This window comes from Lepidochelys kempii, chromosome 13 (genome assembly GCF_965140285.1).
Source record: "Lepidochelys kempii isolate rLepKem1 chromosome 13, rLepKem1.hap1, whole genome shotgun sequence".
Taxonomy (NCBI): Eukaryota; Metazoa; Chordata; order Testudines; family Cheloniidae; genus Lepidochelys; species Lepidochelys kempii.
This window is the reverse complement of record NC_136392.1, coordinates 24245612-24261069: the sequence shown is the minus strand read 5'-3', so window position 1 is coordinate 24261069 and position 15458 is coordinate 24245612. Positions and strand designations below refer to the sequence as shown.

The window sequence follows — 15458 nt, the reverse complement described above, 5'->3', positions numbered from 1 at the left end:
TACCCTTGTGAATTAACATAACTAGAAAAAATTACAAAAAATTGGCTGTAAACCAGTTTTACTACCAAGTCCAAACTGAGAAGGATTTCACAGAAAATAGTTCCATTCTGGAACACCAAATTCATCATTTCACACTTGTGTCAAAATTCCCATTTTTGAATAATTGTGACTGTCGGTGTGATTATTTCCACATCTCGTTTTGACACTAGAGTTATCCCATGAAGTGGAAGCTGTACAGAGGCATGGGGCAATATTTTCAATGAGGTGAAGACAGCAGCCAGGAACAGAATGTTGTTCAGTGAGGAAGTCAGGAACATAAACTAAGCTCACCCCTTCTTGGATTTAAAAGGGTTTTTATTCTGTACCCATCCCTGACACATACTTTTTATTTTTATGAGCTGTGTTGCTCTCCATGGTACCGACTCAAGTCTATATTTTTCTCCACGTAAGAAAATTCTGACTGAATTATTTATGCTTCATTTGTGCTCTTTGACAGTAGCTCAAATGCCTTTGCAGAAGCTGTCCTTTCTGCACTTTCCATAATTTTATATATTTCAGTGATGTTCCCTCACAATCTTCTCCGTCCCAAAGGATATTTCAAGACATCTCTTTTTTAAAAAATTAGTTTCCCTGTAGGATTCTCTTTGCCTTCTGTTCTGTATTTTCTATTTCTATGGACCAAATTGTGACTTTGAAGTCCTGGTCTGTTTTGGAGGCTGGAGGGACTGCACTGCAGCAGGAGTCCTGGGAGAATTCTGGCTGACTCAGCTGTAATTACTCCCTGGGTACCAGGAACAGCACTTCCCTTTGACAGAAGGCATCCCACTCCATGCTGGGTTATATCAAGTGGGGACAGTGTTCAGCCCAGGGGAAAAGGAGAGGGAAAGACTTGTTGTGCTGTCGTAGACTATCAGGCCAGAAGGCACCATCATGATCATCTAGTCTGACCTCCTGCACTTGCAGGCCACAGAACCTCACCCTCCCACTCCTGTAATCGACTCCTAATCTCTGGCTGAGTTACCGAAGTCCTCAGATCATGGTTTAAAGATTTCAAGTTACAGAGAATCCACCTGTACAGTAGTTTAAACCTGCAAGTGACCTATGCCCCAGGCTGCACAGAAAGGCAAAAAAAAAAAAAAAGCCCGAGTCTCTCTGCCAATCTGACCCAGGGGGAAATTCCTTCACAACCCCAAATATGGCAATCAATTGACCCTGAGCATGTGGGCAAGACACACCAGACAGAAACATTGGAGAAAATTTGCTGTAGTAATTCAGAGCCCTCCCCATCTCGGATCCCATCACCAAGCGTTGGAGATATTTGCTGCTAGCTGTGGCAGATTGGCTACATGCCATTGTAGGCAGTCTCGTCAGACTATCCCCACCACCCAGGGGTGGTCTCCGATCTCAGCATCCCTGACTTTGAATGGCTGGGGGGAGATCCAGTGAAAATCTGGACCAAAAGTCCAATAACAGTTGCTGTGATTTTTTTATCTATATAATGGGATAAACCAAAACCTCAACACCAGACACCCCCAAACATTTTGGAGGACTAAAAATCCAGGTCTCAAAATGATTCCAAATAGTTTCACCCAAAGCACATTTTTATTTGTCCATATTCAGGCAAACAGATTCCTCCTTCCTCACTGGTCCCTGGTCTACAAAGAGGACTCTTCTTTTGTCCCCCAATCTTTGCTTTATTTTTCAGATCTTTACATTAAAGGCTAAATCCTAAACCCAGACACACAGCCCACGTATCTTGGCACTGTACTGAGTTCTGCTAGGATACCTCCCACAGCACTGGGAAACCTCAAGGCTGAAGTCATTCCCACACAGACGACACATACCACCTCCCCAGCAGGAAAACTGAAGGATCTGTGTGGTTTTGAAGACATGACCCCAACTCCACTCAACTCCCGCAGCTCCCCACAAAACACCTCTGTGTACTGGGTTGCAGGGAGCCCCACAAAGCAGAGCTTCACAACACTCAAGGGAATTAGGACCCACTGTGCTGAATCCCTGTATCTTTCCCCCATGTGCGGTGGAACTTGACCTCTACCACTGCAGTTTGGGCTGTTTGCAGCTGCAAGAGTTGGGACTGGGAGAAAGACCTACTGGTATCTGCACAGAGAGGTTAGTGCCCTGTTTTAACACAATGCTGAGAAGGAGGAGTGAGCTGGGAAAGATAATCCTTGTACTGTATCAGAGTAACAGCCGTGTTAGTCTGTATTGGCAAAAAGAAAAGGAGGACTTGTGGCACCTTAGAGACTAACCAATTTATTTGAGCATAAGCTTTCGTGAGCTACAGCTCACTTCATCGGATGCAGTGAGCTGTAGCTCACGAAAGCTTATGCTCAAATAAATTGGTTCGTCTCTAAGGTGCCACAAGTACTCCTTTTCTTCTTGTACTGTATCGTTACCCAAAGGGGTATAAGGATAAGATGTTCTGTGATTCATGGAGCGGTGCTACTGCGAGAGGTTACAAGAGAGGCACTTACAGAAATTACAGCAAAATCAGAAAGCCCTTCAATGCCCTTCCCATGGGGACTTGTGGTTCCTGTTTCAGGAGCGGTGAAACAGTAATAGAAATATTTAGCAAAACATGTTAATTGGCAGCTGTAGCCTTTTAATAAATAAAATGGTAAAACTAATCAGTGCAGACTCTGGCTCTTGCCAGCAATTGCATTTGAACCACAATTACGCAGTTTGTTAAAGGTGCAGTGGTTTTATTCACCATTTCCCAAGATATCTTGCCTGCTCAGAATTTTGTGGCATGTACCCAATAAGGACATATCTCCTTCTCATGATTGGCCTTTAGGGAGTCATAAGAACATAAGAATGACAATACTGGGTCAGACCAAAGGACCATCCAGCCCAGTATCCTGTCTACCGACAATGGCCAATGCCAGGTGCCCCAGTGGCAGTGAACCGAACAGGTAATGATCTAGTGATCTCTCTCCTGCCATCCATCTCCACCCTCTGACAAACAGAGGCTAGGGACACCATTCCTTACCCAGCCTGGCTAATAGCCATTAATGGACTGAACCTCCATGAATTTATCCAGTTCTCTGTTAAACCCTGTTATAGTCCTAGTCTTCACAACTTCCTCAGGCAAGGAGTTCCACAGGTTGACTGTGCACTGAGTGAAGAAGAACTTCCTTTTATTTGTTTTAAACCTGCTGCCCACTATTTTCATTTGGTGGCCCCTAGTTCTTATATTATGGGAACAAGTAAATAACTTTTCCTTATTCACTTTCTCCACACCACTCATGATTTTATATACCTCTATCATATCCCCCCTTAGTCTCCTCTTTTCCAAGCTGAAAAGTCCTAGCCTCTTTAATCTCTCCTCATATGGGACCTGTTCCAAACCCCTAATCATTTTAGTTGCCCTTTTCTGAACCTTTTCTAATACCAGTATATCTTTTTTGAGATGAGGGGACCACATCTGTACACAGTATTCAAGATGTGGGTGTACCATGGATTTATATAAGGGCAATAAGATATTCTCCATCTTATTCTTTATCCCTTTTTTATCCCTAACATCCCGTATTCTTTTTTGACTGCGGCTGCACACTGCGTGAACGTCTTCAGAGAACTATCCATGATGACTCCAAGATCTTTCTCCTGATTAGTTGTAGCTAAATTAGCCCCCATCATATTGTATGTATAGTTAGGGTTATTTTTTCCAATGTGCATTACTTTACATTTATCCACATTACATTTCATTTGCCATTTTGATCCCCAATCACTTAGTTTGTGAGATCTTTTTGAAGTTCTTCACAGTCTGCTTTGGTCTTAACTATCTTGAGGAGTTTAATATCATCTGCAAACTTTGCCACTTCACTGTTTACCCCTTTCTCCAGATAATTTATGAATAAGTTGAATAGAATTGGTCCTAGGACTGACCCTTGGACTCCTGGGTTCTATTTCCAGGTCTGCTGTCATTTCTCTGAGCCTGATCCTCTTGCCTTCACTTAGGCATAATTCCCAATGAAATCAATCATCAGTCAGGCTGACAAGACCAACAGAGAAGCCACACTATGTGGTGAACATCCCTTTCCTTCTCTCCCAGGGGCCTGATTCTCCCAAACCAGCATATGGATAAGTCCCACTGACATCAATGAGAACTACTCATTTTCTGTGGCTGGAGAATAAAGCCCCAGCAAATACTGGAGTTGGAACTGTTGGAAGCATCATTAACTCCTGCTATGTGCTTTGAGAGTCCCACTCAGAGAGATCACAGAGTCCAGCTAATAGCACCAGGACTCCTGGTGTGGGCTCAAGAATAGAAAGGAAGGGGATCCTATACTGCTGTCCAGGACCCCTGAGTCTGGGAGAAAAGATACCTTTTGATACCTGAATTCTGCTTTATTTCTGGTATGGCCTCCTGGCTAGTGCATACTCTCCTGGTCCCGTGTCCCTGATGGGAAATTATGTAGACACCACTGGAGTCAAAATTTTGATTTTTTTTTTTGGTTCCTCTCCAGGCATTTTTGCAAAGGAGGGACAAGTATAAGACCTGATCCAATGTTCAGTCCTTCAAGTCACTGCAAAGACTTCCACTGATTTCAATGGATGTTGGAACAGGCCCATAGGCTCTTCAGATATCTCCTTTCTTCCCTGGGCACTTTCTTTCCCTTTAATGGTATCCATCCTGAGACACCTAGGAAATTATGAGGCAAAGAATTTCATTCCATTTATCTGTTCCTATCCCTTCCGTTACTAAACTCTCCTTCCTGTCTCTTAGAAGGTCTATTGTCTCCTCCTCTGCACTCTTGATTCAATATGTATTTGAGGGGAAAAAACTCAATCTTGTTATTTATCTTAAGCTCGTGTGCATCCTTCCTCTCCTTCTCTACCTCCACTTTTCTTATCTATACCTTTTCACCCTCTCTGCCTCATCTTTCCTATCTGCCTCTGGACCTGAACTTGTATTACGGTGTTTTAGACCTTGCAAACACCTCTTTCTTAGCTTTGATTACATTTTGCATTTCCATATTCAAGAACATCAGCTCCTCTCTCTTGATTCCTATTGTATTTATATTTGTAGCCAAAAGGCAGCATAACACTTTGTCAGACAACAATTCATCCTAGTTGTTAGTACCTGTTAATAAATATTAACCCCTTAAATCCTCTTTTTATTGCAGATTAAACTCTTTCACATGTTAACTATTCTTCCAGACTCTTTATGATATTAGAAAAGTGTGTGTTTGAATTCTAAGGCCAGAGTGTTGGTTCTTGACCTGTAAAAGACCTGGATTCAGGAACTTTATGTGATCAAGTATTGAGCTGTACTTCATTATGGTTGGTGCCTCCAAATCTGTGGGATTATACATGTCTAGGGACAGGACCCATCAAACTGTTAAAAAAGTATCTACAGAAGTAAGTTATAAACAAAACAGTGTGTCTGATAAGGGATTCATCTTATGGCAGATGTTTTCTGTAATGGACTGTGTGATTGATAAGGAATAATTGTTATTACAGATGGGTTCTGTAATGGATGAAACAATGACCTATTGAAAAATGTTTTTAACTCAGTAAAACTTCTGGTTGTAACAGCTGTCAGTAATAATGATCAGATTAGAATTCCATTTAGTTTATTGATCATCTAACCTAAAAATTCCATAAAAGAAATTCCATAAGTAATTAGCAAAAAGAAAAGGAGGACTTGTGGCACCTTAGAGACTAACCAATTTATTAGAGCATAAGCTTTCGTGAGCTACAGCTCACTTCACGAAAGCTTATGCTCTAATAAATTGGTTAGTCTCTAAGGTGCCACAAGTCCTCCTTTTCTTTTTGCGAATACAGACTAACACGGCTGTTACTCTGAAACCTGTCATAAGTAATTAGGTAAAACAAAAATGTCAAAACAAGACACACAGTGAAATTAATTGCGGGAAAGCAATTTTCCCTTACAAAAAGGAGTTTCTCTGTCTCACGCTCCATAAAAGACAAAGGATTTGAAAGTTAGCTCGGCGAGTGCTAACTGCTTGAGTCTCATCATTTACAGAGGAGAGAGACACAGAGGCCAGGTTTTTACCATATATCAAAAGGTCAGAATGTATCTATTATTTCTGTATTCTGTATAGTGCTCTACTAATCTCGGATAAAGAAAAGGAGTACTTGTGGCACCTTAGAGACTAACCAATTTATTTGAGCATGAGCTGTAGCTCACAAAAGCTCATGCTCAAATAAATTGGTTAGTCTCTAAGGTGCCACAAGTACTCCTTTTCTTTTTGCGAATACAGACTAATATGGCTGCTACTCTGTAATCTCGGATAGTTAATCTTTGGTTAACTAATTCCATTTGAATGTATTTAACAATCTCAAGTAATTAACTTCAAGCATGCAGCATTATGAACATTTCCCCACTGTGTCATTTCCCATTCACCTTGTTTGATTTCACTATGTGTTTTTTTCCCATGTGCTGCACTTGTTGCTGATATCTCGAGTCCTAAATTGGACAGTAACTACAGCCTCTGTCTTCCATCTTCAGTCATGTCCTCTGCTTACTCAAAACTACCGGAAAAAATTGCCTTACATATTTTCCTCATTACATACATCACTCATAAATACAGTGGCACTTTCTTCTTCAAAAACACTGGACAAGTATTTATTCTAGTTCTACCATCTCCATTTTACACATGGAGAAACAGAAGCAAGGAGGTTAAGTGACCTGCCCAATGCCACAGAGTAAATCAGTTGCAAAACTGGGATTTTAAATAAGGAATTCCTGATTTACTTTCAATCCCATAATTATTCCTCTAGATCAAAAAGTTTCTAAACCATTCTACACCATGCCCAACAGCCTGTGGCTTGAGTTGTTGTTTTTATATCATTGGTGCCACAGATATGGAAGCTGGAAAATAAATTACAGTAACCCCTCACTTAAAGTCGTCCCACTTAACGTTGTTTCATTGTTACGGTGCTGATCAATTAGGGAACACGCTCGTTTCAAGTTGCGCAATGCTCCCTTAGAACGTCGTTTGGCAGCCGCCTGCTTTGTCCACTGCTTGCAGGAAGAGCAGCCTGTTGGAGTGAGCTGGCGGGGGGTGGGGGTGGGCTTGGAACCAGGGTCGACGGGCAGCCCCCCATCAGCTCCCCGCTCCCCTAAGTTCCCTCTGCGGCAGCCGCCCAGCAGGCTACCAATTGGTGGCAGTTCAGCTGTACCTCCCCCCACTGCCGTGTGTTGCTCCTGCCCCCTGCCTTGGGGCTGCTCCTGTGAGCCTCCTGCTTGCTGTGCGGGGGAAAAGGGGGGAGAAGAGGGGGCTGTCAGGGTGTCCCCCTCCCCCCTGCTCCTGCACCCGGCTTACCCCTTCTCCATAGAGCGGGGGGGGGGACACGACAAGGCTCAGGATGGAGAGAGCTTGCGGGCACAGCTGCTGTCTCACCTTCCTGATTTTTTTAAAGGCAATGCACTAGAATGGGGTCAGTGTACTTAAAGGGGCAATGCAAATCTCTCTCTCTCCCTCCCACACGCAGGGTGTGTGTCTCTGTCTGCCATGCTGTCTCCCCTCCCTCCATTCATGCTGTCTTGTAGAATCTGAGGCTACATTAACAACAGTGTGTTAGCCCTTGAGGGCTCAGACGAATGCTAGTTCATTATTTAGTAGTAAGGCATTCCCTGGGAAATATCCCACCCTCTGACTCCACCACCTCAACCGAGCTTCACAATCTTCATTGCTGTGTACAGTATTAAATTGTTTGTTTAAAACTTATACTCTGTGTGTGTGTGTGTGTGTGTGTGTGTATATATATATATATAAAATGTAGTTTTTTATCTGGTGAAAAAAAATTTCCCTAGAACCAACCCCTCCTCCCCCATTTACATTAATTCTTATGGGAAAATTGGATTCATTTAACATCACATTTTTCAGGAACATAACTAAAACATTAACCGAGGAGTTACTGTATATTCAAAATGTATTAGTGAATCTCAGTTCACAATTAGGTAGGCTCCTAATGCTACAGTATTAGTTCAGTTTCTGTTTTCATTTCTTCTGTTTGTTATAGTGATTTCATTCTGTTGAGACATGAGCCTGAGCCATAAACTTAGGATCCAAATCTAGATCTTCCCTACAGGCAGATGGAAACTATCTAGTTCCAGGATTTTGGCTCAGACCCATTGTTTAATTCTGTTGCTGCATCAGATTATGCAGGTTAAACCATGTCCAGCTGGAACACAGACAAACCAAACAAAAAAACAAAAGCAAAAAATTCCAACCAAACCAACCAAAATGTGTCAAAGTTTTTGAAACTAAAAATAAATTAAAAGATTTGGTTTGGGTATTGACCAAGTGTCTGGGGCAGAGGAAGAGCTTATTTTATCCAGCACAGTTTGCCCATCCTGACTAATTAATTAATTATTATTATTATTATATACATCACATTGTGCTAGGCACCCTATGAACACACAGTAAAATACTGTAAATTCTCCAGAGTAGGAACTCAATCTAAACTGTCAAAACAGAGAAAAGATGTGAAATAAGCAGTATTATTAGCCCCATTTTATGGACGGAGATCTAAGGCAGACAGACAGACAGACAGTGACTTCTCCCAGGTCACCCAGAAATCTGTGCCAGATCAAGAACGAGTTCTAAATCTGATGAGGCAGAGTCAAGTGGCTTAACTATAAGGCCATTATTTATATTTGCAAGAAAGATATTTTTCCCCTGGTCAATGCAGAATGTATGAATGCATGGGGCCTAATTTTGCCCTTATTTATGCTAGCATGACTCAACTGATTTCAATGGGACAGTCAAAAAGTGTCCGTTTCTGTTCCTGGATTGGTTTATTATATCAATAATCGAATACAGGGGTTCTAAAATAGCTTCCATGCTGCTGAACACATCTTAAGAGAGAGAGAGAGGGTCTCAGACACCTCCCATCTCATTTACAATCCCATAACATCCCTGTAGCAACTACACCAATTGCTTACTTGAGCAGGTAAGATCGGGAAGTGTTTAACATCATTTTAGCTGTCAATGTGATTCAGGAGGAAACAGGAATAGAGCTCACCTCATGTGAGCAACCAGGTCTCTGGAGACCACCAGTGAGTGCTCTACAGACTACAGTCTATCAACCTCTATTCTAAGGGAAAAATTCTGTTCTCTAATCCACATCTCAGCTCTAATATTCCTGGTCTCCCACTGAACTCCCATTCGTGGTATTGAAAGCTCTGTGTATGCAGAGATAGAACAGGCTATTGGCATCATAGTCCATCATGAAAATCTGACAGCAGGATTTTGCCCTTAAGTACAAAATCTGAAACATGCTGGGGCGGGGCGGGGGGGGCGGGAACGGAGAGATATCACAACAAGAAGCTTAGCCTGCAACTAACTAATCAAACTGTTCAAAGGCTGGGCATTTTCAGCCATTTTTCTTTATTTAGGCTCTCGAACATCCACCCAGACGCTTACAAACACACACAGTATGCTCAGTTTAATTTGAATTTGGACCTACAGGAAATGATGTTCCCATATCTATTCTTATTGCGGTTTTCATCTTCCTTGGCCGTATCCCAAGATGCCGTCTGCCCCTCGGGTAGAGCCTGAAAAATAAACAGTGGTAGAGTGTTTATAAAAAGAGTGGCCAATGCCTTCAGGTGGTTTAACATGACAAAGCTGGGCAAAAATAAAGGCGATGCATAATTCAGTACTCAACCAACCAAACAGCTGTTCTCAAGGAGGAAAAGGCAGATCCGATTATGTAAAAGGCACAGCTCTGCAGAGACCATTAGCACTCTTTGGTTTATGCTGGCTAAGAATAATTTTCCTCGTGCAAGTATGGACCTAAAAGGGATGGGGAAGTGCATTGGCTTCTGGCGGCATATTTATAGGGAAAGCGATGTTCCCCTGCAGTGCAGGGTCTGTGAGGATTTCACACACACATGCCCTTGAGAAAGACCAGATGAAATGCAGAACTCAGTCTTGTAGGATATTTAAATAGAAAGTATATAGGGTGGTTTCTCCTACTGCTGGATTAATAACAGTGTGATACCAGTCTTCAGTAACTACATCATACAAACCTTCTGGTGGTTTTCTTAAAGGAATTCCTGCAAGGCTTTACCACATCACCCACACAGAACGATATTATAGCCATTGCCTTTGTACTACACAGGGACTGAGCATCAGATGCTGCATAAAATGTACACACAGCTAAAGGACATGGCCACAGTTATAAACCTGGGATTTGTTTCTTGGAGCGGGAGGTTCCACATCCCAGTGCTAGCATTTCAACCACCCTCTGACTTGGTCACATGACTCCCTTTAGATATGATCATATGGACCTGTCAAGGTTCCTCCCCCACTCTGAACTCTAGGGTACAGATGTGGGGACCTGCATGAAAAACCTCCTAAGCTTATCTTTACCAGCTTAGGTCAAAACTTCCCCAAGGTACAAAATATTACACCTTGGACAGGCCGCTACCACCACCAAACTAATACTGGTTACTGGGGAAGAGCTGTTTGGACGCGTCCTTCCCCCCAAAATACTTCCCAAAACCTTGCACCCCACTTCCTGGACAAGCTTTGGTAAAAAGCCTCACCAATTTGCCTAGGTGACTACAGACCCAGACCCTTGGATCTTAAGAACAATGAACAATCCTCCCAACACTTGCACCCCCCCTTTCCTGGGAAATGTTGGATAAAAAGCCTCACCAATTTGCATAGGTGACCACAAACCCAAACCCTTGGATCTGAGAACAATGAAAAAGCATTCAGTGTTTTACAAGAAGACTTTTAATAAAAAATAGAAGTAAATAGAAATAAAGAAATCCCCCCTGTAAAATCAGGATGGTATATATCTTACAGGGTAATTAGATTCAAAAACATAGAGAACCCCTCTAGGCAAAACCTTAAGTTACAAAAAAGATACACAGACAGAAATAGTTATTCTATTCAGCACAATTCTTTTCTCAGCCATTTAAAGAAATCATAATCTAACACATACCTAGCTAGATTACTTACTAAAAGTTCTAAGACTCCATTCCTGTTCTGTCCCTGGCAAGCGCAGCATACAGACGACTACAGACAGACACAGACCCTTTGTTTCTCTCCCTCCTCCCAGCTTTTGAAAGTATCTTGTCTCCTCATTGGTCATTTTGGTCAGGTGCCAGCGAGGTTACCTTTAGCTTCTTAACCCTTTACAGGTGAGAGGAGCTTTCCCCTGGCCAGGAGGGATTTCAAAGGGGTTTACCCTTCCCTTTATATTTATGACAGGACCATTTTCCAAAATGAAGGTTCTTATGGAAATAGCCAGGAAAAAGGCACATCTCATGAGACATAGCCAGGGAGGCAGACTTTCCCCTCTTTGCAACAGGGCTTGAAGTGTCTGTAAATTGGGATGATCACTCAGGACATAGCCAGGGAAACTTCAGCATGGGCAGTTCAGAGAAGCAGAAGCAGAGTTCTCTTTTGGGCCACAGATGGCACTAACCTTCTGTTAGTGCCACTTGCACATAGCTTCTTGCCGCTGAGACAGAAAACCAAAATCGTGAATTCTCAACTGTAGCTCCATCCTGGCCATGCTCAGTGTTGAGAATGTAAATGGCAGCTCCTACGTATCTTCCCCTGAGATTTTCTGTCACTTTGCCATTCCCAAGCACTACTTGTAAGCAAATGCAGTGTTCCAAGAGAATAATAGCAGTGTTCAAACTATTATTTAGGATTCTTAGGAAATAATGTTCTTTTAATTTAATCCTTGGAGACTTTATTTTGCCTTCACTAGCAGCAGGTGGTTTGCAATAGCCCAAATTTGAAAATGAACTCACATGCATCTTCACAAGCCATCCAGGTCTATTATTGCGTCTGATTTGGGCTGAAGAGAGACATAATAACTAGGCTCGACAAACCTGACATTGCAATAAACCGTGATATGAACGACTCCCTGGCAGATCTTGAATTTCCTCTCACAGAGTTCCAGGACAGATGATGTCAGGCACATCTGTGAGTGCTGTTGAGAACAGGGAATGCAAGACCCAGTTTGAATGCCCAGGAGCAAGAGGTGATAACAGTAACTGGTGAGGGCTTTGATCACACTTCTATTTCCTTTTATGGACAGCTGCTACATAATAGCAGCTAATTTCCTGGGCAAAAAAATAAGCATAACTAAGAGGGTGTGGGAGGCTCATTTTCATCTTCAAAGAGAAGGGGGAAAGGTGCCTTATTTTTACATTAGGATCTAGTCACAGTAGATTGACCAGAGCATGGCAACAATCATTAGCAATCTAATCATAAGCTTTTGAGAAGAAAAAATATCCCACCTCATCATATTTATACCAAGGGATGCTGTCTTGTCCAACAAAAGGGGATGCAGTCAGATCCAATATATCCCATATCATTGGAAAGGGATTGATAATAAGAAAGAAAATATCATATTGCTTTTATATGAATTCATGGTACTCCCACATCTTGAATACTGTGTGCAGTTCTAGTTGCCCCATCTCAAAAAAGATATATTGGAATTGGAAAAGGTACAGAAAAGGGCAACACAAATGATTAGGGGTATGGAACAGCTTCCATATAAGGAGAGATTAATAAGATTGGGACTTTTCAGCTTGGAAAAGAGACAACTAAGGGAGGATATGATAGAGGTCTATAAAATCATGACGAGTGTGAAAAAAGTAAATAAGGAAGTGTTATTTACTTATTCATATCACACAAGGACTATGGGTCACCAAATGAAATTAATAGGCAGCAGGTTTAAAACAAACAGAAGGAAGTATTTCTTCATACAATGCATAGTCAACCTGTGGAACTCTTTGCTAGAAGATGTTGTGAAGGCCAAGACTATAACAGGGTTCAAAAAAGAATTGGATAAGTTCATGGAGGATAGGTCCACCAGTGGCCAGGATGGGCAAGGATGCAAAACCATGCTCTGAAGTGTCCCTAGCTTCTGTTTGCCAGAAGGTGGGAATGGGTGACGGGGGATGGATCACTTGATGATTACCTGTTCTGTTCATTCCCTCTGAAGCACCGACAGTGGCCACTGTCGGAAGATAGGATACTGGGCTAGATGGACCATGGGTCTGACCCGTCATGACTGTTCTTATGTTAAAATAACCCAATCCTGCCATTGATTTGAGCACGAAACTTCCCATTGAAATTGATGAGGATTTCTACTGAAACAAACCACAGGACTGATACGACCTCAGAAGATTCAGGAGGAAGCTAATGATTGTTCTTCTCACTGAACACTGAGACATTTTACACTATACTAAGATATCAATCTCGGTTTGAATGGAAGGGGTATATTTCCAGCTTTCCTGGGGAACAGATTCCATGTTTGAGGGTACCATTTGTGCAAATGCTTTTCCATTAGCAAGATGAACTAATTGGAGTAACTGCATCACTAACCACCGGATTTGTGTTCAGCAATAAGGCAGGTAGAGGTGTGGACAGCTGAAATGGAAGTTGAAAAACACTGGGCACAAATTAAACTGCATCCACAAAAGGGAGACCACATCTGAAATTCTACCCTGGAAGTTTTCTTTATATAACAAGCATTTCTGCACCACTGAGATGGGACAGGATTTCTCTTACCGATGCAATATAAAAAACTTGTATCTAGTTTTCATTCTGCTAGTTTGAAAATCAAAATAATTTTATTATTATTTAAAGCAGGGTGGATAAAAGTCATGGTTTTAAAAAAAATCAAAACAATTGTTCAAATTTAAATCAGATGTTTTATTTATGTGTTGCTAGTTCTTTACTTTTTTCTCATTTTATGCTCAACAGTGAATATTCTGCACTTGTTTATTTAGTAAGCTCTTTCTAGTCATTTGTAGAATTTCAGTGTTCAGAAGATCTGGACTTTAATTTTCTATGCTCTTTTTATACAGCAGTTTTTGTAAAATGTAAATAAGATCCCTACCAGTAAGAAGACAAACAGTATTTGTAATTTATTATATAATTTATAGATAACAAAAGGATTCTATTCCCTCAGATGTACCTGGAATTTGTAGCTGGAAGTAAGGAATGCAAACTGAGTGAGCGGCAAACAGAGGGGACACCAACAGAGGTAGTTTGCCTAAGAGTTTGCCTTGGCTCTTAGAAGGAAGACAATATGGACAGTGAGCGATCAGCTGTTGTGAGCTGCACAGGATGTGCCATGTTTGTTTTTCTCCCAGAGGATAGAAGCAACTTCGTCTGTATGAAGTGCAAGCTGGTCTCCATATTGGAAGAGAAGTTTAAGGGCTAGAGACCCAAGTATCAACCCTGCGCTGCATCAGAGAGAAGGAAGACTTTCTGGACAGACGTCAGTGTTTGTGACAGATAGAAGTCAGTGCCTGGATAGAAGTCAGGCACAGCATGCTGAAGAATCAGAGAGGGCAGTGCAGAATGGGGAAGAAAATTTGCGGCATGTGACCTCCAGAAGAAGAAAGAGGAGAACTCATGTACCCCAATGCAGATAGAGGTAAGAAACAGTTATCAGGCTCTCTGCACAAGTACTAGGGTGGAGAATGGTTTGGAAGAGTCATCTGAGGGAAGGGATAAGAAGGAGACCCCATCGACCAGAAGGCATGGGATGCATTGTCCTGGGGATGGGGGTTCCATGACCACTACTCCCAAGATGAGCAGATGGGGAGTGGTGGTGGGGGACTCCCTCGTGAGGGGCACAGAGTCATCCATCTGCCATCCAGACCTGGAAACTCATGAAGTGTGCTGCTTGCCTGGAGCTAGAATTCAGGATGTGATGGAGTGTCTGCTGAGACTGATCAAGCCCTTGGACGGCTACCCCTTCCTACTTCTCCAGGTGGGCACCAGTGATACTTCATGTGAGTGCCAAGAATGACCTTGAGCGGGTCACTGCAGACTACGTGGCTCTGGGAAGAAGGATGAAGGAGTTTGAGGTGCAAGTCATGTTCTCATCCATCCTCCCTGTTGAAGGAAAAGGCCCAGGTAGGGACCATCAGATTGTGAAGGAAAATGCGTGGATGCGCAGGTGGTGTTGGAAAGAAGGCTTTGGATTCTTCGACCATGGGATGCTGTTCCGGGAAGAAGGATTGCTAGGAAGAGATGGGATCCACCTAACGAAGAGAGGGAAAAGCATCTTCGCAGTCAGGCTTGCTAACCTAGTGAGGAGGGCTTTAAACTAGGTTCTCCAGGGGATGGAGACCTAAGCCTGGAGGTAAGTGGGGAAGTGGGATACCAGGAGGAAACACAAGGAGAAGGGTGCAACAGGGGACGCCTCCTGATTTATACTGAGAAAGTAGGGCCATCGGCTAGTTATCTTAGGTGCCTGTACACAAATGCAAGAAGCCTGGGAAACAAGCAGGAAGAATTGGAAGTCCTGGCACAGTCAAGGAACTATGATGTGATTGGAATAACAGAGACTTGTTTGGGTAACTTACATGACTGGAGCACTGTCATGGATGGGTATAAACTGTTCAGGAAGCACAGGCGGGGGAGAAAAGGTGGAGGAGTTACACCATATGTAAGAGAGCAGTATGATTGCTC

The 15458-nt window shown here is 42.4% G+C and overlaps 1 protein-coding gene across 2 annotated transcripts in view; it reads right to left on the bottom strand.

Annotated features, from left to right (window-relative positions):
• Positions 1-15458, bottom strand: part of PTPRT (protein tyrosine phosphatase receptor type T) — a 734569-nt gene that overhangs the window by 29961 nt on the left and 689150 nt on the right. For both annotated transcript variants that reach the window (XM_073309805.2, XM_073309804.2), the window contains one exon: positions 9463-9550. In XM_073309805.2, coding sequence (XP_073165906.1) covers positions 9463-9550 — 88 coding nt within the window. The remainder of the gene's footprint in view (positions 1-9462; positions 9551-15458) is intronic.